This window comes from Gadus chalcogrammus, chromosome 22 (assembly GCF_026213295.1).
Source record: "Gadus chalcogrammus isolate NIFS_2021 chromosome 22, NIFS_Gcha_1.0, whole genome shotgun sequence".
NCBI classification, from domain to species: Eukaryota; Metazoa; Chordata; class Actinopteri; order Gadiformes; family Gadidae; genus Gadus; species Gadus chalcogrammus.
In genome coordinates this window covers 3,886,536-3,911,255 of record NC_079433.1, presented here as the reverse complement: position 1 = coordinate 3,911,255, position 24,720 = coordinate 3,886,536, and the positions used below count along the sequence as shown (strand labels likewise).

General features: G+C 44.6%; 3 protein-coding genes across 4 annotated transcripts in view; 2 read left to right on the top strand and 1 right to left on the bottom strand.

Annotated features, from left to right (window-relative positions):
• crybg2 (crystallin beta-gamma domain containing 2) overlaps positions 1–13,024 on the top strand; it is a 50,738-nt gene extending 37,714 nt beyond the window's left edge. Inside the window, exons 13-28 of the mRNA XM_056583409.1 lie at positions 905–1,136; positions 2,033–2,172; positions 3,047–3,173; positions 3,571–3,606; positions 3,896–4,035; positions 4,826–4,952; positions 5,721–5,872; positions 6,698–6,824; positions 7,300–7,332; positions 7,471–7,583; positions 7,928–8,057; positions 8,565–8,704; positions 9,007–9,130; positions 10,023–10,181; positions 10,620–10,779; positions 11,256–13,024. Coding sequence (XP_056439384.1) covers positions 905–1,136; positions 2,033–2,172; positions 3,047–3,173; positions 3,571–3,606; positions 3,896–4,035; positions 4,826–4,952; positions 5,721–5,872; positions 6,698–6,824; positions 7,300–7,332; positions 7,471–7,583; positions 7,928–8,057; positions 8,565–8,704; positions 9,007–9,130; positions 10,023–10,181; positions 10,620–10,779; positions 11,256–11,344 — 2,029 coding nt within the window. The 3' untranslated portion in view covers positions 11,345–13,024. The remainder of the gene's footprint in view (positions 1–904; positions 1,137–2,032; positions 2,173–3,046; positions 3,174–3,570; positions 3,607–3,895; positions 4,036–4,825; positions 4,953–5,720; positions 5,873–6,697; positions 6,825–7,299; positions 7,333–7,470; positions 7,584–7,927; positions 8,058–8,564; positions 8,705–9,006; positions 9,131–10,022; positions 10,182–10,619; positions 10,780–11,255) is intronic.
• Positions 13,025–14,578: 1,554 nt separating this feature from the next.
• anxa14 (annexin A14) lies at positions 14,579–22,872 on the top strand. Of its 2 annotated transcripts, none has more exons than XM_056582758.1 (13): positions 14,579–14,661; positions 15,109–15,166; positions 16,607–16,703; positions 17,218–17,306; positions 18,869–18,982; positions 19,364–19,454; positions 19,834–19,913; positions 20,384–20,422; positions 20,661–20,751; positions 21,058–21,153; positions 21,510–21,565; positions 22,223–22,330; positions 22,724–22,872. In XM_056582758.1, exons 2-13 carry the CDS (start codon positions 15,140–15,142, stop codon positions 22,784–22,786), a joined length of 951 nt encoding a protein of 316 aa, XP_056438733.1. In that variant the 5' UTR covers positions 14,579–14,661; positions 15,109–15,139; the 3' UTR covers positions 22,787–22,872. The 2 variants fall into 2 exon arrangements, with proteins under 2 accessions (XP_056438733.1, XP_056438734.1); XM_056582759.1 differs by having other exon boundaries at positions 14,582–14,661; positions 22,727–22,872.
• Positions 22,758–24,412, bottom strand: LOC130376187 (mucin-5AC-like). Its single transcript, XM_056583408.1, has one exon. The coding sequence runs from the start codon at positions 24,410–24,412 to the stop codon at positions 23,471–23,473; it is 942 nt and encodes a 313-aa protein (XP_056439383.1). The 3' UTR covers positions 22,758–23,470.
• Positions 24,413–24,720: the final 308 nt, after the last annotated feature.

Here is a 24,720-nt window from a genome sequence, read left to right as displayed (position 1 = left end):
CACTGACTCACAAAACACAGACACACCAACACACACACACACACACACACACACACACACACACACACACACACACACACACACACACACACACACACACACACACACACACACACACACACACACACACACACACACAGAGACAAAACACACACACACACACACAGAGAGACAAAACACACACACACACACACAGAGACAAAACACAGACAGACAGACAAACACACCAACCCTCTGGCCTTTATTTCTTGTCGCAGCTTGTCGCCTGGTTTCCGTCTTCTCTATTAGGTGTGTTGTGATCAAACGGTGGCAGATGTTGGCCCCGGGCCCCTCCACAGGGCCCCTGCGTGTCTTACAGAGCGCTTCAGTGTAGAACGGTGTGCCAATCACACGGGAGCGCTCTGTTTGTCTGGGACGCAGACCTTTAGATAGATAGATGGATAGATGAGAACCTCATTCCATCTCATACATGAGAAATTCACTTGTAACCGCAGCCCATGGAACATTAAAAGATACCATACGTAACAGTTAGTGGGACCAACAGCGAAATATCTCGTCAAACCAAGGTTTCGTGTTTCCTGCTGTGAGACGAGGTTGCATTTTATCTGATTGTATTGATTAGTTCACCTTTATTAGGCTGCCTCTCCTACACTCTCTCTGATTTGCTGTTTCTCCTACACTCCCTCTGATTGGCTGCTGCTCCTACACACTCTCTGATTGGCTGCTTCTCCTCACTCTCTCTGATTGGCTGCTTCACCTCCACTCTCTCATTGGCTGCTTCTCCTAAACTTTTTCTGATTGGCTGCCTCTCCTACACTCTCTCTGATTGGTTGATTCTCCAACACTCTCTCTGATTGGCTGCCTCTCCTTACACTCTCTCTGATTGGCTGCCTCTCGTCCCCAGGTGGGTGATGTACGAGAAGCCCAACTTCAAGGGGGAGAAGGTGGCCCTAGACGAGGGCGACCTGGAGCTCACCTGCCCCTTCGTGTGCCCTGAGGAGGAGGAGGTGGTGAAGGAGGTTCAGCCTGAGAGCGCCAAGCAGAACGGGGTCGAGGCTAACGGAGAGCAAAACGGCGAGCAGAACGGCGCGCCAGCCAGGAAGTTCATCATCGGCTCTCTGAGGAGAAGCGTCAGGGTAACTTCACAATAAAAGTACCGTATAGGTTGTCGTCGTTTTTCGTTGACGTAGCCGTCACCCTTGGAAGTGTTTTACTCTCAGGTTTATTGATTAAAATGTGTACGTATACAAACCAGTGATAGGATACACACATATAAGGCAAACAAACTGCAAATAACCACATCTAAGAGCTTACAAACCACATGAATAAGTAGTTTACACATGTTATTTTGTAATTTCTATCATGAATTGGCCTCAAAGTCTTTGGTGCTTTTGTGTATTGCATCATTTTACTACTGGTAAAATAAACGTTATAATGTCAAAAGCTAGCTAAGGGGATTTCTTCACTGTTTTCCCTCTCTTTTGGTGTCCTATGAAAACAAACCATGGAGAGGGAATTTTCTGTTGCAGTGTAGTGCGCCCTAGTGTTTGCTGGAGGTATTGACTGGAATAAATCTTGCAATATATCAGTTGCAGAATCCCCCCCCCCCCCTCCCCGAAAATAGTTCTGCAAGCAATAGTCAACCTGACAGTGTGCAGAGTAGCTAAAGTGATAAATAAATGTGATTATTAATTGCTGTTTTGCATTGCAAGAGGTACTAAAACCTCTAAAGAGAAAATAAATTGTTTGGATATTTTTCACAATAAAGCATGTATTCCCAGCCCGCCCCTGTCGATTAACGCACACTCTTATTGTTTATCTCTCAAAGCTGCTTCAACACCTTATCTATTTTGACTCTAACCCTGTATTACTTTCCCACCTTTGTATTGTAACTGTTGCACAATAATTTCCCTCGGGATAAATAAAGCATCTTGAATCTTGAATCTTGAATCTTAAGGAGCCATCTGCCATAATAAAAGTATCGTTAACGTGTTCACGCTAACTCCAAGCTCTTATTTCTGCGCCCCTCCAGGACTACAGCGTTCCGGAGATCAGCCTGTTCCCGGAGGAGAACGCAGAGGGGAAGAAGGTGACGTTCCGGGACACGGCCGAGGACGCCCGCATCTTCGGCTGCCCTGTGAAGGCCACCTCCATCATCATCAATGCAGGCTTGTGAGTCCCCAGGCGGGCCAACGCTAGACCCCTTTAGTCACGTTTAGTGACTAAAAGTGACACACATACTTTGGTGACACACATACTTTAGTGATATTGACGTTGTCGGACTGTTCACATGCCCGTCGCCAGCTTTGAGGTCCAGAAGCAGCATTGCCAGATTGGGTCAGATTTCCAGCCCAATCTGGCAACCCTGGCTGCAGTGTACTGCAGCCAGGGTTGCCAGATTGGGCTGGAATGGCTGTGAATGGGTGAAATCTTCCCCAATCTGGCAACACAGCCCAGAGTTCCAGACTTCTGTCATTTTTGACGAGATCAAAAAAAATATCCTGACCTCAATGCAACTGTATACAAAATCTGCCATTGAGAAAATCTCTTAGATGAGTAGATACTAAATCCAGTTGAGATTTGTCACTTTGTGTCCGCAGTGTATGACGTCTCTTGGTGAGCACAAAGTGTTTATGGAGTTATAAAGTACGCTTTCCACACTTATCTGACTCCTAGCAAAGTAGCTCAGCAGTTAATGAGTTAATCCAAGATGGGAATAACGCTGTTGACACACCGACAGTGAGCCCGCTTAGCGGTTGATTGCCTTTGTAAGATAAGGCGACAAGGGATAGAAATAAAAAAAACAAATGGATTAAGATAAACTCCTGTCATCAGCACAATCATTTTTTCAAACGTTAAATATAACCTCAACGATCATAAAAGTTGTATAAGAAGGCAGAAGATAACTTAAACATAGAACGCAGACATGACCTTAGGCTTCTGAAGTGAATGAGAATATGAATATTGGCCATTATCTATGCAGGTAATATGTGTGTATTAGGTACGCCTGTATCATATGAACAGTCTGTGTGTGTCTTCTCTCCAGGTGGCTGGTGTATGCGGAGCCCTTCTTCCAGGGCGTGCCACGGGTGCTGGAGGTGGGGGGGTTCAGCAACCCCGCGGCCTGGGGCGTGGAACAGCCCTACGTGGGCTCGCTGCACCCGCTCAAGATAGTAAGCCTGGCTCCGCCCCCCTGACCTCCGTCTGATCCCATCCGTCATATTTACCGTTCACTATGTAGTCGGTTAGACGGTTTTCCCTAAGCCACTCTCAGTCCGTTGTCATTCAGTAGCGGCAGGCAGACACACACACACACACACACACACACACACACACACACACACACACACACACACACACACACACACACACACACACACACACACACACACACACACACACACACACACACACACACAGTGTAAGGTGATAGGTGCATCTTGGGGTCCGCAGAAGTGTGAATTGGGTTCAGTTGGTGTTCGTAGAGGTGATGATGATGATGATGGTAGTGCTGGTTTTCATAAGGGCCTTGGTTGTAGGAATAAACAAGTTGTTTTCATTTCCTGACAGGGTGAACCAAGAGTGGAAACTATTGACGAACCAAAGGTGAGGATATCCCCACTTAGGAACACTAATTCATACTAATATTAATACTGTAACTAATGTTACTAGTAATACTTCTACTATTCTACCACTGCTAGCTACACCTTTTCAGTAATAACTACAATAACCATACGCAACCAAACAATAAGTAATAATATGTGTGCATCACACCCAAAATATATTCATAAAACTTGTTATACCTGTTTTAAGACTGTGACACCCATCACAAGTCGTCTAAAATAAATTGCATTAGACTCACCAGCGTGAATGTCCCCCTCCTCCATGTCTCCAGATCATTCTCTACGACAAGCCGTACTTCTCGGGTAAATCCCGCACCATCCACGGCTCCTTGAAGAACTTCATGACGCGCATGGACAACCAGCAGACAGCCTTCATGTACAACGCTGGCTCCCTCAAAGTCCAGGGGGGAATGTGAGTCTTTTTTTAAATGGGTCCTATTGTCCCACCAGGTGAGAGTCTGATTGGCTCTTACATGCTGTTTGAAAATAATAATAATAATAATAATAAATTGTATTTATAATGCACTTTATATTCAAGAATCTCAAAGTGCTTCAGAGAAAAAAATACCAAAAAAACTATTAAAAAGGGGGAACCTCAAAGAAAGTTTAGCTAAATGCTCTTTTAAAGAGATGGGTTTTGAGGTTCCGTTTAAAAAGAGCTGTAGTCTGTGGAGCCCTCAGGCGTCTTCCTGTTCATTAGTGACATCACAAGTGGGAGTGTCAACCCAGATGTATTACAATAAAATGTAATTGAGGGCATTAAGCAGACGCTTTTATCCAGATCAATTTACATTAAGTACATTTGAAAAAAATATATCGCTGTCGGTACAGTAAGGATGTTATATATATATATATATACATATATACTGTATATAAAGATGTATGAAGCATAGATAAGCAACATCTGCTACAGTCCACTGCGTAGGCTGGTAGACTGATTTAGCGACACACATCTAGGTGGACACGCCCACCATGGTCAGTGAGTGGCCGAGTTCCTGATGCTTGTTTATGATAGGTTGCCCCCAACCAATCAGAACAGTTGAAGTCGATTTAAACGAAACGTAAGCGATCGACTTACTCAAGCCGATAACTAACAAACAGCATTAATCAACACAGTAGCTGCCGTGCTAATGACACCATGAGGACAGTGCCTAGGGTGCGTTCGTTTTCTAAGCCGTCGTGTCTCTGCCCCCTTTCCCCAGCTGGGTGGGGTTCGAGAAGGAGGGGTTCCGCGGCCACCAGTACCTCCTGGAGGAGGGGGACTACCAGGACTGGCGGGTGTGGGGGGGCTGCAACGCAGAGATGCGCTCCGTCAAGGTCATCCGAGCGGTGAGTACGACCTCCACGGCCTCCATCCGCTGATGGGCTCAGCGCGTCGAGCCAGCGGTGAATGAATCCCCTTAATAGTGGGGATTCATTCACCCCCACTGAATCCCCTTAAACAGGGGTTTGAACTACAGGGGGTGCACAGAATTGTTTCGTTTTTTATTCACCCAATAGAACTGAATGTTCATGATTACGCTGCCGATTATACACACATATTATTTATGTTTTTTTCAATTTATTGAAAAAAACAATCTTTTCATAAATTAATTTCATAAATTGTTCTCCCCACACAAATGTTTCATGCCGTTGAAGGGGGTACTCGGCTGACTAAATATCTTAGAGGAGGTACACTAGTAGAAAAACTTTGAGAACCACTGGTCTAGTGGTTGAGGGCGGCACTAGCTCAGGAGGTAGAGCGGGTTGGCTGGTAACCGCAAGGTTGCTAGTTCGATCCCCGGCACCTCCGAGTGTCTAGGTGTCCCAGAGCAGGACGCCTCACCCTGGCTGCTCCTGGCGAGCTGGCAGTCGCATTGCACGGTTGACTGTGCCGTCGGTGTGTGAATGTGTGTGTGAATGTGTGTGTGAATGGGTGAATGTTAGGAAATATTGTGAAATAAAGCATTTTTGGGGTCCACTGGTTAGATAGGCGCGGTATAAACGCAGTCCATTTGTCATTTACAATAGTAGACTGATCGTCCATCTCTCTCGGCATGTGACCCCGGTTCAGCGCGTGTCTGACCTCTGACCTTTGACCCCCCCGGCCCCCCCCAGGACCTGACCGAGCCCATGCTGGTGATGTTCGAGCAGCCCGAGGATGAGGAAGCGGACGAGGAGAACAGCTTTGAGGTGACGGAGGCCATCCCTGACGTAGCCACCTTCCAGTACAAGACCACCACCCGCTCCATCAGCGTGCTGTCCGGGGCGTGAGTACCCTCTCCTCGGGCCGCCTGCTCCCCCTTTCTGGTTCCTAGACGTTCAGTCCTTTCTTTGTTTCTCCTTTACATGTGGCAGTGTAGTAATCGCGATTATTTTGGTCAATATTGAAATCACGAATATTCAAACGATTATTTTTGAGTTTGAAAACATGTTGTATTTATTCAGCATGTCTCTCCCCAAAAAAACGTTGTAACTGAGAACTTTGAAATTTCGCCTTAAAGAAATACACAAAATGGTCAAAAAGAAAAATGTTTCAATCTTAAATAAAATCCAGATATGTATCCAGCTGTTCTGCCCTTTCTATAAAACATTAAATAACAAAAAAAATAAAATAATCGATTATGTTAATTCTTTGATCGTTTGGCGCTAAAATCGAAATCGCGATCAACATTAGATTAATCGCCCAGCCATACTGTGTAGGAAGATTGTTTTTGTTGTCAAAGAGGTTCTGGGTTTCATTCCTTATGCCCACAGTCTCCCTGTAGGCCACCTTGAGCAAGACCCTAACCCCTAACTGCTTACCCCTATTCACTGAGCTGCCTTTGAGGAAAAGGTTTGATAGACGAGTGAATGGCTGAACAGTTTGTCAGTTTGTCTGATGTGTAAGACATATTCAGTGATCAGTGAGTCCAAGAATAACCTAAATGCATGGAAAGCACCAGAAAGTAAGGCTTATTCCTCTGAGTCAAAAAGCTGTTCTGAAATCCAAGTCCCATGTCTGAGTTCAAAAGCACCCGTTATCTCCTCGGACACCAGGCCAAGCCGCCCTCCGGCCTTCGTGATGACCTTTAACCTTTACCCCTCTCCTCCAGCTGGGTGGCCTACTCCCACGTGGACTTCTCGGGGAACCAGTACATCCTGGAGAAAGGCTTCTACAACAACAGCGCTGACTGGGGGTCCGAGGACAACATCATCTGCTCCATCCAGCCCATCCTACTGGTCAGTACTGCTCACGCCTGGATACTCCTGGCAAACCCTGTTGCCTGGTTACAGAATACACAGTTACCTGGTAACGGCGTACACTGTTGCCCGGTTACGGAATACACTGTTGCCCGGTTACGGATGACACTGTTGCCCCGGTTACGGATGACACTGTAGCTTGGTTATGGATGACACTGTTAGTTGGTTACGGATGACACCGTTGCCTGGTTACGAAGTACACTTTTGCAAAGTTATTATGTACGCTGTTGCCTGGTAACGGTTGAGACTGGTGCCTGGTTCTGGACTACACTGTTGCCTAGTTACAGAGCACACTTTTGCCTAGTTTCGGATGACACTTGCATGGATATGTCCTTCTGTAGGCCCCACACTGACACTGATGATTTGGTTTCACATTCAGATGAACGTGAATATATATACGTCCATAATCCAGAAATATGTTAATCTATTTCATATATGTGTTCTGCTGCTTTAGGCTCCATCTGAGGGTTCAAAGGCTAGGAATGAGGTAAGACACTCGCACACATTCGGCGATACACGTTCTCCACCAGTGGGGGGCACTTTTGGGCAGTTCATGTTTCTTTAATGCCCAGTTAACCCCCCGTCCCTGGCAGAACAGAGAGATGACTGATGGTTTCTGTCTCAGGTGCTGCTGTACTCTCAGCCAAACTTCAACGGGAACGTGGAGACCTTCAGCCTGAACCAGCTGGTCGTCCCCGACAAGGTCCTGGCCAAGTCCTGCCGCATGCTGGGCGGAGGGTGAGACGCTGTTCTGTTACCGTAGCAACACAAGGAGGAGAGGGAGGAAGGGGCCAGACGGAGAGATAGATAAACAGACAGACATGCAGACATACAGACCCGTTGCAAACCAGAAAAGTTTCTGCAAGTTTATAGTGAAGGTTTGTCGAAAAGGCCTGAAAAATGGGTTGTTTTGGAGATTGCGAGATAATGAATACCTATGCTAACTAACTGTGTGTGTGTGTGTGTGTGTGTGTGTGTGTGTGTGTGTGTGTGTGTGTGTGTGTGTGTGTGTGTGTGTGTGTGTGTGTGTGTGTGTGTGTGTGTGTGTGTGTGTGTGTGTGTGTGTGTGTGTCTGTCCCCAGCTGGGTGCTGTACGATGGTAAGGACTACACAGGGAACCAGTGCGTGCTGTCTGAAGGGGAGTACCCCAACCTGTTCAGCATGGGCTGCCAGCCCAACTTCACCGTCTGTTCGCTGAGGGCCATACCGCTGGTGAGACCCCCACCCACCGGCCCCCCCGCCCTCCTACCTGTCTGTCTGCTTCAACCCAGCTGCCTCCAGCCCACTGACCCCTTTCCCCCACCCATTTTATTTTCTTCACTTTTTGTTTGCACTATTTTCTCAGTAACATCCTTCACTCACTCTCTCTTTCTCGCACAACGGTCATCTCTCTCTCTCTCTCTCTCTCACTCACTCTCACTCTCACACTCACACTCACACTCACACTCACACTCACTCACTCACTCACTCACTCACACACACACACACACACACACACACACACACACACACACACACACACACACACACACACACATACACACACACTACAGTCATGTCTCTTGCCCCCTCTCTCTCACTAAAGTTATTTCTCTCTCTCTCTCTCTCTCTCTCTCTCTCTCTCTCTCTCTCTCTCTCTCTCTCTCTCTCTCTCTCTCTCTCTCTCTCTCTCTCTCTCTCTAACACCACGGTCATGTCTCTCGCCCTCTCTCTCTCCAGATCTTCTCCATGCCCTCCATCTCCTTGTTCAGTCTTGAGTGTCTGGAGGGGAAGGAGATCACGACGGACTTGGAGATGTCCGACCTCATAGCCCAGGGCTTCAACAACCACTTCCTGTCTGTCCGCGTCAACTCTGGCTGGTGCGTTAGAGTGTGTGTGTGTGTGTGTGTGTGTGTGTGTGTGTGTGTGTGTGTGTGTGTGTGTGTGTGTGTGTGTGTGTGTGTGTGTGTGTGTGTGTGTGTGTGTGTGTGTGTGTGTGTGTGTGTCTAGATGTATATCAGCATTAATGATGTAGAGCTAATTGTTAGTTTAAAAACAGTCAGTTATACTCATAGTTAATTCATCGTTAACAATTAATTCAGTATACTTATATTCAATCAGTCGACTGATTAAATAGTATACTGTTTACTCTACTAACTACCACTGTCGCCATTGTGTGCAGCTGGGTGCTGTGTGAGTACAGTCACTACAGGGGGCGCCAGTTCCTCCTGGAGCCCATCGAGATCACCAACTGGCCCAAGTTCAGCTCGCTGGAAACCGTGGGCTCCATGTACCCCGTCCAACATGTGAGTGAACCTGAACCCTAAAAAGTGTGTTAGCAGTCATTAACCGCTAGCTTCCGACCGCTCCTTAGCAGTGCGTTTCCATGTGTTTTCCATGGCAAGATTCGACTTAACGTAGCATTCCAATTGTGGCGCTATAAATATAGCATTAGCATTGTAAATGTAGCGAACTGTAGTGTAGCGTAATATATATTTATATAAACTATAACGTAACTAACATAAAGTAGTCTTGTAAATGTACCGTAGATTAACGTAAAATATATATATCTAAACTAGGGCTGTCAGTTAAACGCGTTATTAACGGCGTTAACGCAATCCAATTTTAACGGCGTTCATTTTTTTATCGCGCGATTAACGCACATTCATATAAAAAATAAAGAAAGTTTTTTATTTTTTTTCTTTGGCTCAAAACAAAGAAGCAGTAGCCTGACTGCTATGTTCAAGGCAGTATGTTTGTATGTTCGTCGTTTAATTGCACTATAGGCATTTTTTTGTATCTTCCTGTTTAGATCAGTATATGCCAATGTTGTTATCAATAAAAAAACATTTGCACAAGGCAAGCCGATGCACTTCTCCATGTTGATAAGAGCATTACAATTAGAACAATTAATGGGACAAAGAAATCAAGGGATATTTAGCATAGAAAAAAGATTTGCGATTAATCGCAATTAATCGTGAGTTAACTATGACAATAATGCGATTAATCCCGATTAAATATTTTAATCGCTTGACAGCCCTAATATAAACTATATACAAAAACGATAACAATCTTTGGCCTATCTATCCACCCGGCAGTTGGTTATACCCCCAACAACAACACAATCCAATCTCATGCAGCCTCAACAATAAGTGACAAGTTGTTGTTGTTGTTTCTTTTTATCTTTCGGGACCTCAGCGGCGGCGGTTCTTCCGCGTGAAGAACAAGGAGCACGGCAGCTTCCTGTGTCTGCACGGCGGCCTGGAGGAGATGAAGCCCGGCCGCGTGGTGGTCGCCAAGGAGCCCGAGCACGGCAGCGACGTCTGGTTCTACGACGACGGCTTCATCAAGAACAAGGTAGGGGAGGGAGGAAGAGGGGGGAAGAGGAAGAGGAGGATAGGAGGTTAGGAGGAGGATGGGAGGAGGAGGAGGAGGAGGAAAGGAGAGTGCCTCAATACCCTAAATGTAAATGTAGGATAGGAGGAGCAGAAGGGGGAGGAGAGGAGTGGGGGTGAGGAGGAGGAGGAGACCAGAAAGCCTTATTCACCTTCTTGTTTCGCGGCCATCCTGGTTCCATCTTTGTCCTAAACGCTAGCTGGTTGGGGGGGGGGGGGGTAACTACGTGTGGAGCCAAAATAACCGTCATACATGACCAAGGTCTGTAACCAATAGCAACAGACGGGCGCTCTGAATCCCTCGACCGGAACATTCCAGAATCCAGACCCTGTACAGCTGGTTTCCAACCGTACACGTGTGATACTGACCTACTCCTCTCCGGCCCCCCCCCCCCCCCAGGTGGCGACCACCATGAGTCTGCAGGTGATGGGCACGGTGGAGGCGGGCTCCAAGGTGGTGCTCTGGACGGAGACCCGCCAGCCCCTGCAGACCTGGTCGGCGCCCATGAAGGGCCGCATCCCCAGCCTCACCTTCCCCGACATGGTGCTGGACGTCAAAGGTAACTGTGGTTCCTGAGCAGCTAGCTCTATGTTTAAATTGGCCCCTTTAGCTTAGCGATCTTTAGCTTAGCTTAGTGTTTTGAAAATAATTCATCCTACTCTATTGTTTGTAAGAAATTGCTTTTGATAAGGTCATCGTAGGGGCTGATTTTACTTATACATGATTGCACCTCAGTTTTGGTCACCGCCTTTATATTGTTGGACAACAAAGTTGTCCAACAAAAAAAAAAAGTCCCCTTGTTGTTTGAGGCCGAACTGTTTTTATGATTCCGCAAACGTAAAAACAATAACCTATGTCTTCCTATAGGATGAAAAACTAACATAACCCCACCCCTCTGTCTTCCTTTAGCATGAAAAACGAACATAGCCCCACCCCTCTGTCTTCCTATAGGAGGAAAAACGAACGTAACCCGCCCCCTTTGTCTTCCTATAGGATGTAAACTAACGTAACCCCGCTCCCTCTGTCTCCCTATAGGTGGGAAGTCTTACGACAAGGACTATGTGGTGATACTGCCAGAGAACGAGGAGCGAGCCAGCCAGCATTGGCAGCTGGAGTTGCTATAACAATCTTAACTGCCACCATTCACCATCCCCTAATCTCCAACCATTTGAACAGTACAGACCAAACGGTATCGTTCCGGAACATTCCCCAGACGTTCTCGAGAAACATCCCCATTGCCTTGCGCTATGATGTAATGAATTCCGGAATCAACGGTCTTCTGTGAACAGCCTTTCCATGTGTGACTCTACAAGGGACCGGTCGGGAAGACCGGGACGTCGCTTTACCTCTGCATCTTCATAAAAACGCTTCCATCTCCACGTCGTTCCTTCAACTTACTACTGCTTCGATGTATCGATACTGCTTCTACTCGAGCTGTAGCGATAAACACTCTACGAAGATCACTTTATGAAGATCTTACTGAGAACTGAGCTAGCTGCTGTTCGGGTCGGAACGGAGTCCTGCTGGGTAATCCGACGAAGTGAGATGTTTGTGAGGAAGTGTCATGCTCTGAAGTACTTCAACTTCAACCTTAACAGAACTGTAGTGACGTTGGCCGCCACCATACAGAGAAAACGCACTGCTCCAGGTCACACCACTGCCAACGTATGGAAAAACAGGTCAAATTAGACAAAGGTCAAAAAGTAGATATGAAAAAGTGTATTTTTGTGTGGATGTGTTTTTGTATGCTGTACAGATTTCCACTGCTCTTATTTGTAACTGTGGTTCACTCTATCTATCTTCTCAACGGAAGTATAAATACACATATATAAAGAAATGATAAATATATTTACAAACTAGGCGGTAAAAGACCAGACAACGGCCAAAGTGAATCTGGGTGTCAATCGATTTTTCTGCTAAGAGTTCTATGCAAATCCCGTAACTTTGGGTACTTCAGTTGAACCAAATAGAGTTGTAGGTACTTTAACTCCGGGTGAACCTGTGTTTTTAATACTTCACGTATTTAACAAGAGCTAAATTGGTACGGCTATGAATGAAGCTTTAAATACTGTGGATTGCCGTTTGAAAGTATTTTTTATAGTCTGTTTTTATTTGGTCTTGGACGACTTTTGTCACAGGCACTGTAGTAGGACCACTGTAGTTCAGACATTTTGCAAGGCCTCTTCTCCTGGGTTTTCTGATCTCGTAGGTATTTTCAGACTGTTTAATTAATTTGGATGTAAAAGTCTGTTGTTTTGTTTCGTCATTGTTTAAAACTGTTGTTTCATACTATATAAAATATACATATGTGTAAAATGTAATATAAGAGGGTGTGGTTTTACGGAAAAAAATGAATAAAAATGTCTTAAAGAATCTTAACTGAAGGAGGTGTTGAATGTTGTACATTTATCGGTTAGTGGGGGATTTTTCATAATTTCAACAGTTTGTCAACCATATCAGGACTAGACTATTCATGGCCAGGGATCCGGAAGGAATGTTTCTTGTTCTCTGGTGACTTCATTTATGACAGCACTTTGAAGCACTCCCAGACTGTTATCAATAGAATTGATAGCATTCCAACCAATGACAATGGTCCTTGGTTGTCACGTTATTCCCTGCCCACTAACATTCCAACCCAAGTTGAAATGACGAGTTGAAATGGTCTTTAACTTTTTGTAAATCTCTACTCAAGATGTATTAAACCTTTATTAAATATAAATGCAATGACAAAGTACCAAAAAGGCAATGCTTTTTTATTCTGCTTAAACGTAAATACAAGAATTAACCGGAAAGGTCAGGTGTCCTATCCAATGATGAAAAAAAAAGATGCTGCTTTTAAGTCCATTCCAAGCCTCCGTCGTTTTCCAACCCTTGTTTGTGAGGTCGATTCCCAGCTCTCTGCCTCGTTTTGGCTGACAGCAGAAAGGGAGAGCCCATACCTCCTCATGTTTCACCAGGCAGAGCTGAGTGGGGCGGGGGGGGGCTCACAGAGAGCCCTAGTCACTTGACGAGAGACAAGAGAATTGATAAATATGGGCCAAAGTTCGCTGTTCATACCGCTGGAGGGCTGGCATTTCATTCTCTGATGGAGGGAATGGGATTGCAAAACAAACAGGGTGTGTTGGTCCTCATTTATTACCTGTTGAATGCAGTAACCACACCCTTCTCTATCTCTCTCTCTCGCCCCGCCCTCTGTCCCTCTATCTCTGTCTCTCTCTCTCGCTCTCTCTCTGTCTCTCGCCCCGCCCTCTGTCCCTCTATCTCTGTCTCTCTCTCTCGCTCTCTCTCTGTCTCTCGCCCTGCCCTCTGTCACTCTGTCTTGGTCTCTCTCTCTGCCTCTCTCTCTCTCTCTCTCTCTCTCTCTCTCTCTCTCTCTCTCTCTCTCTCTCTGTGTGTTTCTTGTATTAGGAGGATATATATGTTTCAACTTGTACTACTAATGATTAGATTCTTAATAGTTGATTCGTAACTTGAATCCTTACTAGTATACTAATCTTTTACTACTAATCCTTACTAGTAAGAACAACACTTTAAGCAATTCAAATCTTGTCCCTCCAATTCAAGTCTGAATAATAGTTTTTACTCATAATATTATTAGTAACCTAAAAGCAAGTTTATGAAATGTTATTCCATGTATCATGAATGTGTTATAGTATAATTTAAAGAAGGACATTCTTACTTGTAGGAAATAAACTGTTGTAAAGAAAGTATAATTTTCAATTTAAGAGAACGGTAACATATTCTTATGTATAATATTGTCAAAATTCAACTAGGAATTCAAAGAATTTTACTGGTAGTAAGGAAAATTTTACTCGGTGGCGCGAAAACCACTTGAAGCTAAAACAGTATCCCCTAGTCCGTCTCATACTATGTATCTCTCACTCCATTTTTAGCTCTCTTTCTTGTTGGTCTCTTCCTCTACCTTCCATTATGTGCTTTTATTTTTTGGATAAACGGATGTAATGTTTATTTTATATATCTCTCCCGTCAGGATGCATCCTTGTGGTTGAATAGAAAAATGATCTCTGAAAAAGCTCATGTGAGTTCATTGTTTGAACTTAAAAAAGTTCAAACAGTGAACTTGGTTTTCAATGAAACCAATTATTTCTTAATTAATGTTTTTTTGTGTTTTTCTTGGACAAACAAATTGCAAACAACATTATCCCTGCAGGTTATCTGTAGTTAATCAGACATTTCCATCTTAACAATGAGCTATAGGAAGCCAAACAGGACCGTCCGGTTTCCTCTCTTCAAACTTCCAATCTGAGTTTCCTGGCCCTCCAACTATTTTATAGAAGGAGCCAGAGCACCGATTGGTCAGTTGGGCGTGACGGACAGTCCTGTGGGTGGGTTGGCCTGTGGGTGGGGCTTAGATAGCGGGTCTGGTAACTGTCTGTCAGTAGTTACCTCTCCCCCCAGCTGTTCACCGTTGCAGTTCCAGGTAAAACATAAATTAATTCTTCTGTTTATTGTTAAAGTAATGCTCATTGTATGGTGGTTCACAATAGCAGTCCCTTATGTTAAAATACCTCTTAAAGTTGGTGTTTGTGTTAAGTAGTTTGTGTAGGACTTAGACAGCAACTGTTGTAGAGGAAACACAGTCTTGAGTAAATAGAAGGCTTCACTGAGAATGGATTCATGAAGATGTATTCTCGAAGGAGCGATTATATGTCAAGGAAGCGTGTGCATATTTGTTTCATGTGTGTGAAAGTACAACAGGTATACATATCCATATCCATGTGTGTGTGTGTGTGTGTGTGTGTGTGTGTGTGTGTGTGTGTGTGTGTGTGTGTGTGTGTGTGTGTGTGTGTGTGTGTGTGTCAAACACACACTTACACATGTGTTGATGTTTTTGCATCAACATCAGATTGTGTTTTTTGTGTTTTAGCTTTACCTGCAATACAACAAAACAAGAGAACATGGACCCTGAATACTTCAACTCTTATGTAAGTATTGATATAATCTATGTCTGTTTGTCTGTTCGTCTCTGTCCCTGAATCAGTCTCTGTCTCCCTCTGTGTGTCTCTCTGCCTCTCTCTCTCTACGTCTCTCTCTCTCTCTCTGCCTCTCTCTCTCTCTGCCTCTCTCTCTCTCTCTCTCTCTCTATGCTTCTCTCTCTCTGCCTCTCTCTCTCTCTCTCTCTCTCTCTCTCTCTCTCTCTCTCTCTCTCTCTCTCTCTCTCTCTCTCTCTCTCTCTCTCTCTCTCTCTCTCTTCCTCTCTCTCTCTCTCTCTCTCTCTCTCTCTCTCTCACTCTATTACTCTCTCTCTCTCTATGTCTCTCTCTCTTTCTCTCTCTATGTCTCTCTCTCTCTCTCTCTCTATGTCTCTCTCTCTATGTCTCTCTCTCTCTCTCTCTCTCTCTCTCTATGTCTCTCTCTCTCTCTCTCTCTCTCTCTCTCTCTCTCTCTCTCTCTCTCTCTCTCTCTCTCTATGCCTCAGTCCCTCTATGTCTCCCTCTCTCACTGTCTGTCTCTCTGTCTATATCTCTGCTCTAACTTTGACTCTCTATCTCACACCCACACACACACACACACTAACATGTCATTACATACCTGTAATAACACTCCTCACAGGTGTATGGGTACCTGATGCTCTCTATCTTCTGTTGACACACTGCGGATGTAAAGGAATGTCTTTGTTTCTTTCAAAACCAAAGACAAAAAAACACAAGTATTCAAGCATAAATAATAGAATGAATGCATGTCACCCACCTCCTCAAACACACACACACACACACACATACACACACACACACACACACACACACATGAACCAACACACACACAAACTGCTTGTGAATGTTAAGAATGGCGACATTCTTCTTGTGCAGTGGCGACTCCTTTTGTCTCCATTCGTCTGATGTATGCGTGTTGTGTGACATATCCTGGTTTGTGCCCTGCATTGACACCTCAAACCTCTGCGTCAACCAGGGCCACAGCCACTGATCTGTCAGCGAGTGGATGGGTGGGTGGGTGGGTGGGTGCGGCTGACAGACCGTATCCTACTGTGCTACACATGGATGAAGTGTGAATGAACCAAAGCAAAGAGCATGATGATAGCCAGAGCTCAAGAGGGGAATTAGAAGAATCTAACACCCTCCTGAGCATCTGTAGTACTTCAAGATTATACTTATACGCAATAACTATGTCGCCCAGGATGGAGGCTGAATGAGATTACACCGATGTACGTCGGCTCTATAGCGATACATATCTGAATAGCTTGCATTTTTGAGAAAAGACCGGCCTTTCATTCTCTCTCTCTCTCTCTCTCTCTCTCTCTCTCTCTCTCTCTGTCTCTCTCTCTCTCTCTCTCTCTCTCTCTCTCTCTCTCTCTCTCTCTCTCTCTCCTCCTTATCTATCTCCCTCTCTCCCTCCCCACCCACCAGGTGATGTCGTGGGGTACTCTGGGCACGGTGAGACCCTTCCCCGGCCTGAACCCTGAGAAAGACGCCCTGGCCGTCCAGACCGCCCTGGAGAAGAAAGGTAGCCGTTACATCAGCGCTTTGGACAGCCATTTTGAAAGATGTATAACAATAATAATCACAGCACAATTTACAGTTATTATTAGTCATTAATAACTATAAACGAATAATTATTATAAGTTCTATTTGTAATGACATTGAAATCGAATTCTATATTATTGAAGCACATTTGGAAGAATGAAGGTCGATAATTAATTACGAAAAATTAATGAGGGTGCAATAGAATATAATGAATATAATATCAGGTATATTTAATGCTATATAAATAATGTGATGTATGAATTAAATGCAAATGATGAACGCTTGGCATAAGAGGGTGGTAGCTAGGGAGCCCGAATCCTAGTTCAAAGGTACTGGGTTTGATCCCCAATTAGCCAGGCCCCTTCGCAGTCTAACCCCAACCCCTACCTGCTCCCTAACGGCGTGTATCTGAAATGCACCATATATCACCTTGGATAAGAGCATACGCCAAATGACGACGACATGCTAAACCAATCTGACTGTGTGCGTTACAGACGTGGTGTCCCTGGTGAGCATCCTGACCAATAGGAACAGCGCCCAGAGGCAGATGGTGGATAAAGCCTACCGGGGGATTGGCCAGAAGGTAAGAGGAGGCGGGACTCCCTGAAACACTAGCTAGCTAGCGTAACATGTGGTTAAAATAAAGCAGCAGCTAGCTAGCTAGCTAGCTAGCTGCTGCTTTATTTTAACCACATGTTTCAAGCTAACATCAGTACCTTATTGGACCACTATGTATAGCTAACACAAGTCATGAATTGTTTATTCTCCACATGGTGTTTAACACCATATCAATTTGTATGATTTTGAAGATAAGACAGACAGACACTACAAACATGGCCTCTCGGTCATTTACACCCAAGCCAAGACAGACCTAAGGTTTACCTGGTCAATTAAAACGTGTAGGCGTGGCTTATTGACCATTCCGCCCGCTTTCAATATATGAACTTGTGAATTCATGAACCACCTCCAGAACGCAAGTGTCTCTGAATAAACCACCTGTTGGAGATCTCTGAGGCATACCCAGCACGAAACAACGATACCACAAAGGATCAAATTGGTGTTTCATCCTTGCTGGCACACCCAAGTCTAGTGCGGTCGACCGCAGCCTGTTCTGGCCCCATTGCTCGGTCAGGGAAAGGTCTGTGAGACCAACATCTTACCCTTTTGGGAACGTCCTTCATGCACCCACATCGTTTAAACCTCATCAGCCTCTGCAGGTGCTATCGTTGTCCCAGTCAACACATGGGCGTGGCATCGCACCAAATGATGGGTAATGGTTTGCTTGTGGCTGTGAATCATTAGGCATTATAAATCTCAGTGTAATTAGGTTGTTTGAATTTCTAGAGGATACTTCACAATCAAGCAGATTAACCCGTCGGCCCGTGGCATACTCAAGGTCAAATTACAAAAGCTGACATTTGTACCAATGTAGAATTACTCTAATGAGGCAAAAATAGACAAAAGAAATTCAGGACAGTAACACGGCAAAATTGATACTGTTAAAAAAACAAGAAATGCTCTCAATACTTGAACCCATGTTTGCTCGTCCCGAAGTGTTTACTGAATAAATATTAAGGAATGTATAAAGAACTCATCCATAACCAACGGAGCAGTTCAGCACGCCTTTATTTAGAAAGGGAGTTTACCATGCAGCCGGTCAGACTGGGCGGGGGCCTGCAGCTATGCTAGTCCTAACCCAAAAGGACCATTTAGGGACGATTTAAGGAGAAAGAAAAACGACTGGAATTCTATTTTTCAATTTATCCAAAGCCCTTGAGTTAATCAGTAACTTTGATTCTGTGTAAATCTTCAAATCTTCTGATAGAACGACACTATCTCAGTACACTGTCTCAAGTAGAAGAGCCGGTTTGTCAAGATTTGTAACGTGAAACCGTGTGATTTGAGTTGATCTGAAAATTGTAATCCAATTCTAAACTAGGAGATAAAGTAAAAGCTTACGTTGAAGCATACGAAATGATCGCGTACAGTGTATGTGTGGAGGGACTCTGCCCATTACAGATCTTTAATTTTGAAATGTGGTTGTTATGTCATTATACAAGCTGAGTTGCTGTCTCTTGAACAACAGCGTTTTCTATGATTAAAAAAAAAAACACGAAACTCACCAAGCGAACATACTTTGCGTAGGACCTGGAGACCGGCCTGAAGAAGGTTCTGTCGGGGGATCTGCTCTCCCTGATGCTGGCTCTCATGATGACCCCCTATGAGCATGAAGCCCACCGCTTGCGGCAGGCCATGGAGGTGTGTGTGTGTGTGTGTGTGTGTGTGTGTGTGTGTGTGTGTGTGTGTGTGTGTGTGTGTGTGTGTGTGTGTGTGTGTGTGTGTGTGTGTGTGTGTGTGTTCAAAATGTAACCTGTGTTTCATTGTGTTTGTCAAAACTCATCTGACAATTAGTTTTCATTTATAATTAATGAATTAATATTGTGATGGTCCTTGTGCTTATGAATCCTAATCAGATAAATGGTACATCACAAACTGTACTACATTGTACTCTCTGTTTGTGTGTGTGTGTGTGTGTGTGTGTGTGTGTGTGTGTGTGTGTGTGTGTGTGTGTGTGTGTGTGTGTGTGTGTGTGTGTGTGTGTGTGTGTGTGTGTGTGTGTGTGTGTGTGGACGCCTGCAGGGCTTGGGAACGAATGAAGAGACTCTGCTGGAGATCCTGTGTACGAGATCCGCCCCGCAGCTCAAAGAAACCAACACAGCCTACAGTGAAAGTAACGACGCCCTACACCTAAACACGCTAACTGCTGTTTGTTCAGATTGTGGACCTCCGCTGACGAATTGATATTCACAATTTGCCCGGTCCCATGCAGATCTAAACTTCAGGTTAACCCTGATTGGTCAAGCAGGGAGCGTATATTCCGTTACGTAGTGTTTAGGTTTTGTTTCGACCGCCAGACACCAACATGGTTGGTTGAGATACTCAAAAATAAACAAAGTAAGAGTTGTAGGGGATTTGCAACGTTTGTATGTGTAGGGGATGGAAGATGTTTGTGTAGATGCTAATAGCTAGCAGGCAGCTAGCTGTCATGACACAACACCAGCAGCCCTCACCCACATACTCCTCCACCATCTTGTTGGTTTGGTCTGCAGTCTACAAGAAGGACCTGGAGAAGGATCTGAAGGGGGAGACCAGCGGGGACTTCGCCAAACTCATCGTTGCTTTGCTACACGTGAGTTCATTGTAAAGAACGGCTCGGTAACTCCCCGCCTCATCCCCCAAGTGGGCACCCTAGAAAAAGACAAGAGGTGTATCAGAGTCAACAGAGCTGAATTAAATTACAATTTGACAAACCATGCAAGGAATATTTCCAGGAGATTCAGACGAAAATATAACTGTCCTGATATTTAGCTCCATTGACTCCCACACGACTCCAACCCTATTATTAAGTTAAGATGAGTGGCATTAGGTGGGTGTGACCGAGCCACTTTCACAGCCCTTTGGCGTCCTCTCTGGGCGTAATATGCATTTGCAGAGTTGCTATGTTTGCAATGTAATAGTATACTGTACGTTCTGTTGCTGGTATACTCAATTATATAGACTATGATGTTTTGTGATCATAATGTTATGATGTAGTGTGATTCATTATAAAATACGATTCAATGTCCGATCTCAATAATTGTTTACATTTGTCTCAAACAGAAGGACAATGTTGTGGGCGTGGTCCAGAGAGACATTGAGGTATTGCACTTTCTTCTTTTTTGATTTAGATTTAATTTTGCCAACTTTTCAATCTTTTCATCTGACCATGTGCTTATATAAACGTATTGCGTGTGATTTAAGTGTATTTAACCCCAATATCCCTTAACTACTCATACCATAACAAAGTCCCAATTCACTTGGACTGGGACTTTGAAGGTAGCCCTGAGGGGTGTGTATGTCCCAACTAATGGGCCGATGCTGGTTTCTCTTGCTGTAGGCATTGTCTGCCTCTTTGGACACTAAGAAGACTGATCCTGCTATATGGATCAACATCCTCACCTCCAGAGATGCAGTGCACCTCCAGAAAGGTACGTTTGTGTGTGTGTGTGTGTGTGTGTGTGTGTGTGTGTGTGTGTGTGTGTGTGTGTGTGTGTGTGTGTGTGTGTGTGTGTGTGTGTGTGTGTGTGTGTGTGTGTGTGTGTAACATGTATCGAAATACTTGCCTTGGTCCTGCATTCAAGCAATAAAATGGTAGAATACCTTTCTGCTTTCAACTCTTTCACAAGAACAATGCACTGGAGCCCTCTTCTTCTGCCCTCTAGTGGACATAATATATCAATGCAGCTCAACGCTAATTGTGCATGGGATTTTCCCTTGGCTCCCCTTCCATGCAGTGTTGATGAGAGTGGAGATGGAGAGAGGAGAGCCTCTGGATAAGACTCTAGAGAAACGCTTCTCAGGAGACTTCAGAATGGGATTGAAAACATTAGGTAAACATAAAACATTCTGTTTTTACATGTTTTTTTTGGTGGACTTATTTTGATTCTTTCTTTCTCTACTCTTTTTTTACACTGTTTGTTTGCACTGTTCAGCAGCAGAGACATTCATGCATTTAATTTCCCACATTCATGCACCTTATGATATACTTCTAACTAATGGGTGGTGGGCCAAATCGGGACTTGAACCCCTAACCCTGGTAGTGTAAATGACATAATCATGGCTACCCTCATAAATAATTGTTGCAGGATCCTGTACATGCCATTCAAAAGCATAGAAAAAATATTGCACTTTACTGTTTCCATTTTAAGCATTGTGGTTTTTAATGTTTCTCTCTGTACTCCGGCAGTCCAGTGCATTCAGAGCCCCCACGTGTTTCTCGCCCAGCGGCTGGTGTCTATGAAGGTATGGTGGCAGCGATGAACTCTCAAAACCCCTCTCCTCCCCTCTCCTCTCCTTGCCTCGCCTCGCCTCTCTTCTCCTCTCCTCTCCTCTCCTCATATTCTTCCCCTCTGCTTTCCTCTACTCAACTTTCCTCCACTCTCCTCTCCTCTCCTCTCCTCTCCTCTCCTCTCCTCTCCTCTCCTCTCCTCTCCTCTCCTCTCCTCTCCTCTCCTCTCATCTCCTCTCATCTCCTCCCCTCTCCTCTACTCTCCTCACTGATCTCCAGGACATTGCATCATGGAGATCGGATTCTGTACATTTTCTGTTCATCTATTATCTGCTACTGCTGTTCCTGTTGTTGTTGTGATGAATAACCTTGCTAAATACTCGAAAACTCATTCAACAACACATTTAACGCTAGACATACATGAAGGTTTGCGTAGTATTATTATTATTCTAATATTAGTAGTATAGCGTAAGCGTAAATATACATTTTTTTCCTGTGAGTAATATTGCCACTATAATTGCAATTAGTAACAGCCGAAGTGATGTATGCTGAAAGTCTTGTTTAATGAGTGTTGTTCTTGTGGCCCTCATGAGTATTTTCTGTATGAGCTGTCAGACATGTTGAACCAAGCGAATGCCGCTGGCCCTCTCTCCCCCCTCTCTCTCCCCCAGACAGCCTTAGTTCACGGGGTGATGGTCTCCCGCTGTGAAGAGGACCTGTTGTGTGTGAGAGCTGCTTTCCTCAAGCTGACCGGCACCTCTCTCTACACAACTCTACAGGTATGTTTCTCTGCTAAATGCTCTCTCACACGCATGCATGCAAACATGCACACACACACATACACATACAGACACGCACACACACACATACAGACAAACACATACTCACAAACTAATGCACACTCACACACACACGTACGTAAACACACACATACAAAACACACAAACACACACGTATACACCCACACACACAGACACACACACATACATTCACACACACATATCTAAACACACTCACACACACACATACGCACACTCACTCATTCACTCTGTTCCACTTTCTTTCTTTTGTCGTTTCTCTCCCGGTGTCTCTCTCATGTACACACAATAACATATACAAACAGTACACGCGTGCATTTATCCCATGAGCTTCTCTTTATTGTTCCCTTTAAGCAGAAACACTTCAAGGGGGAGCATCTCCAAGCCCTGCTGGCGATCTGTCGGTCTGAGGACTGAGATGACCATCAGCGCTCTCCACCAGAAGCATTCATGCTGCAATGTTCTTAATAATGTCCAGTGTCCTTTTTCATGTGTAATAAAGATGAGCATTATTTACATTCCCCGTCTCCCTACTTCATGTGCTTCAGGTGACTGGATATGAATAATGTTAAACAGAGCTTTCCTGCTAGATATACCTGCGAAACGTTCTATCAACTTGGGAGGACAAATAATACAACTGCATTCAAGTTCTGAGAAAACACACAAGGTTTATTTTGTACAGGTGCATCAGCTTATATAGGCAGTCACATGACACACACACCTGAAATGAATCATCAAGAATTGGGAGCACAACCAGTTGGCAAGTCATCAATTAACAAATAAGAATGATAACACCAATAAAATATGTAAAATAAGTAATAATGATGGTTATCATAGAAAGAAGAAGAGGTGTATATACTTCTCATTTGTGCGTTCACGGCAGACAAATCCACACTTTGTGATTTTGATCATCAAACGGATTAGTGTACCAGTCAACTCAAATGTGACCAGATTCGATTTAGTGTGATGGCAGCGTGAATTAAATAACTTGGTAAGAATTGTGACGGATAGAAAAATGCATCCATTGTTTTGCACACACACACACACCCGCATACACACAGAGGTTGATGCACCTCGTCTGGGATGGTCTGCTATTACCGACTATTGCCATACTTCTAGCACCACTACTGAGGAGAGAAGTAGAGGCATCACCACAGAGTTCAGCAGAGACACGCAGACAGAGGTGCCTCTGTTCAAGGTCGTTGAATTTGCTGTGGAAGGAACTACCCTCGTGAGGTTAGTTGGAAATGCAGTTGTCACGGTAGTTGGAGCTGCAGGTGTCATGGTAGATGGAGCTGTTGTTTTCATGGTAGTTAGGGCCCCTGTTGTCATGGAAGTTGGGGCCCCTGTTGTCATGGTAGTTGGAGCTGTTGTCATGGTAGTTGAAGCTAATGTTGTCATGTTAGTTGGAGCGGTTGTTGTCATGGTAGTTGGGGCCCCTGTTGTCATGGTAGTTGGAGCTATGTTCATGGTAGTTGGGGCCCCTGTTGTCAGGATAGTTGGAGCTGTTGCCATGGGAGTTGAAGCTTCTGTTGTCATATTAGTTGGAGCTGTTGTCATAGTAGTTGGGGCTCCTGTTGTCATGGTAGTTGGAGCTGTTGTTGTCGTGGTAGTTGGGGCCCCTATTGTCATGGTAGTTTGAGCTGTTGTCGTGGTAGATTGGCCCCCTTTTGTCAATGTAGTTGGAGCTGTTTTGATGGTAGTTGAGGCTTCTGTTGTCATGGTAGATGGAGCTGGTGTCGTGATAGTTTGTGCCCCAGTTATCATGGTAGTTGGAGCTGTTTTTGGCATGTGAGTTGGAGCTCCTCTTGTCATGAAAGTTGGAGCTATTGTTGATATTGTTGTCAGAGGTACTGTTGTCATGCTATTTTTAGCCGCAGATGTCTTGGTAGTCTCAGCTTCCGTCGTGGGAGCTGTTGTTGTCATGGTATTTGGAGAACTGGTTGTCATGGTTGTTAGTGCTGTTGTTGTCATGGTAGTTGCAGATGTAGTTGTCATGTTAGTTGGAGCTGTTGTTATTTTTGTGAGAGGTTCGGTTGTCATGGTAGTTTGAGCTAATATTGTTATGTTAGATGGAGCTGTTGTTGTCATGGTAGTTGGGGCCCCAGTAGACATGCTAGTTGTGGCCCCTGTTGTCAAGGTAGTTGGAGTTTCTGTTGTCACGGTAGTTGGGGCCCTTGTTGTCATGGTAGTTGGGGCCCATTTTGCCATAGTAGTTGTAGCTGTTGTCATGGTAGTTTGAGCTGTTGTTGTCATGGTAGTTGAAGCTTCTGTTGTGATAGTAGTTGGAGCAGTTGTCATGGTAGTTGGGGCCCCTGTTATCATGGTAGTTGGGGCCCCTGTAGTCATAG

Bases quoted from the DNA above. Each gene is read 5' to 3' on its own strand.
- anxa14 (XM_056582758.1), top strand. From the start codon at position 15,140: ATGGACCCTGAATACTTCAACTCTTAT. The intron at 17,307-18,868 runs GTAAGAGGAGGC...TACTTTGCGTAG, and splicing joins ACCGGGGGATTGGCCAGAAG to GACCTGGAGACCGGCCTGAA. The intron at 21,154-21,509 runs GTAAACATAAAA...GTACTCCGGCAG, and splicing joins AATGGGATTGAAAACATTAG to TCCAGTGCATTCAGAGCCCC.
- LOC130376187 (XM_056583408.1), bottom strand. From the start codon at position 24,412: ATGACAACCGAACCTCTCACAAAAATAACAACAGCTCCAACTAACATG.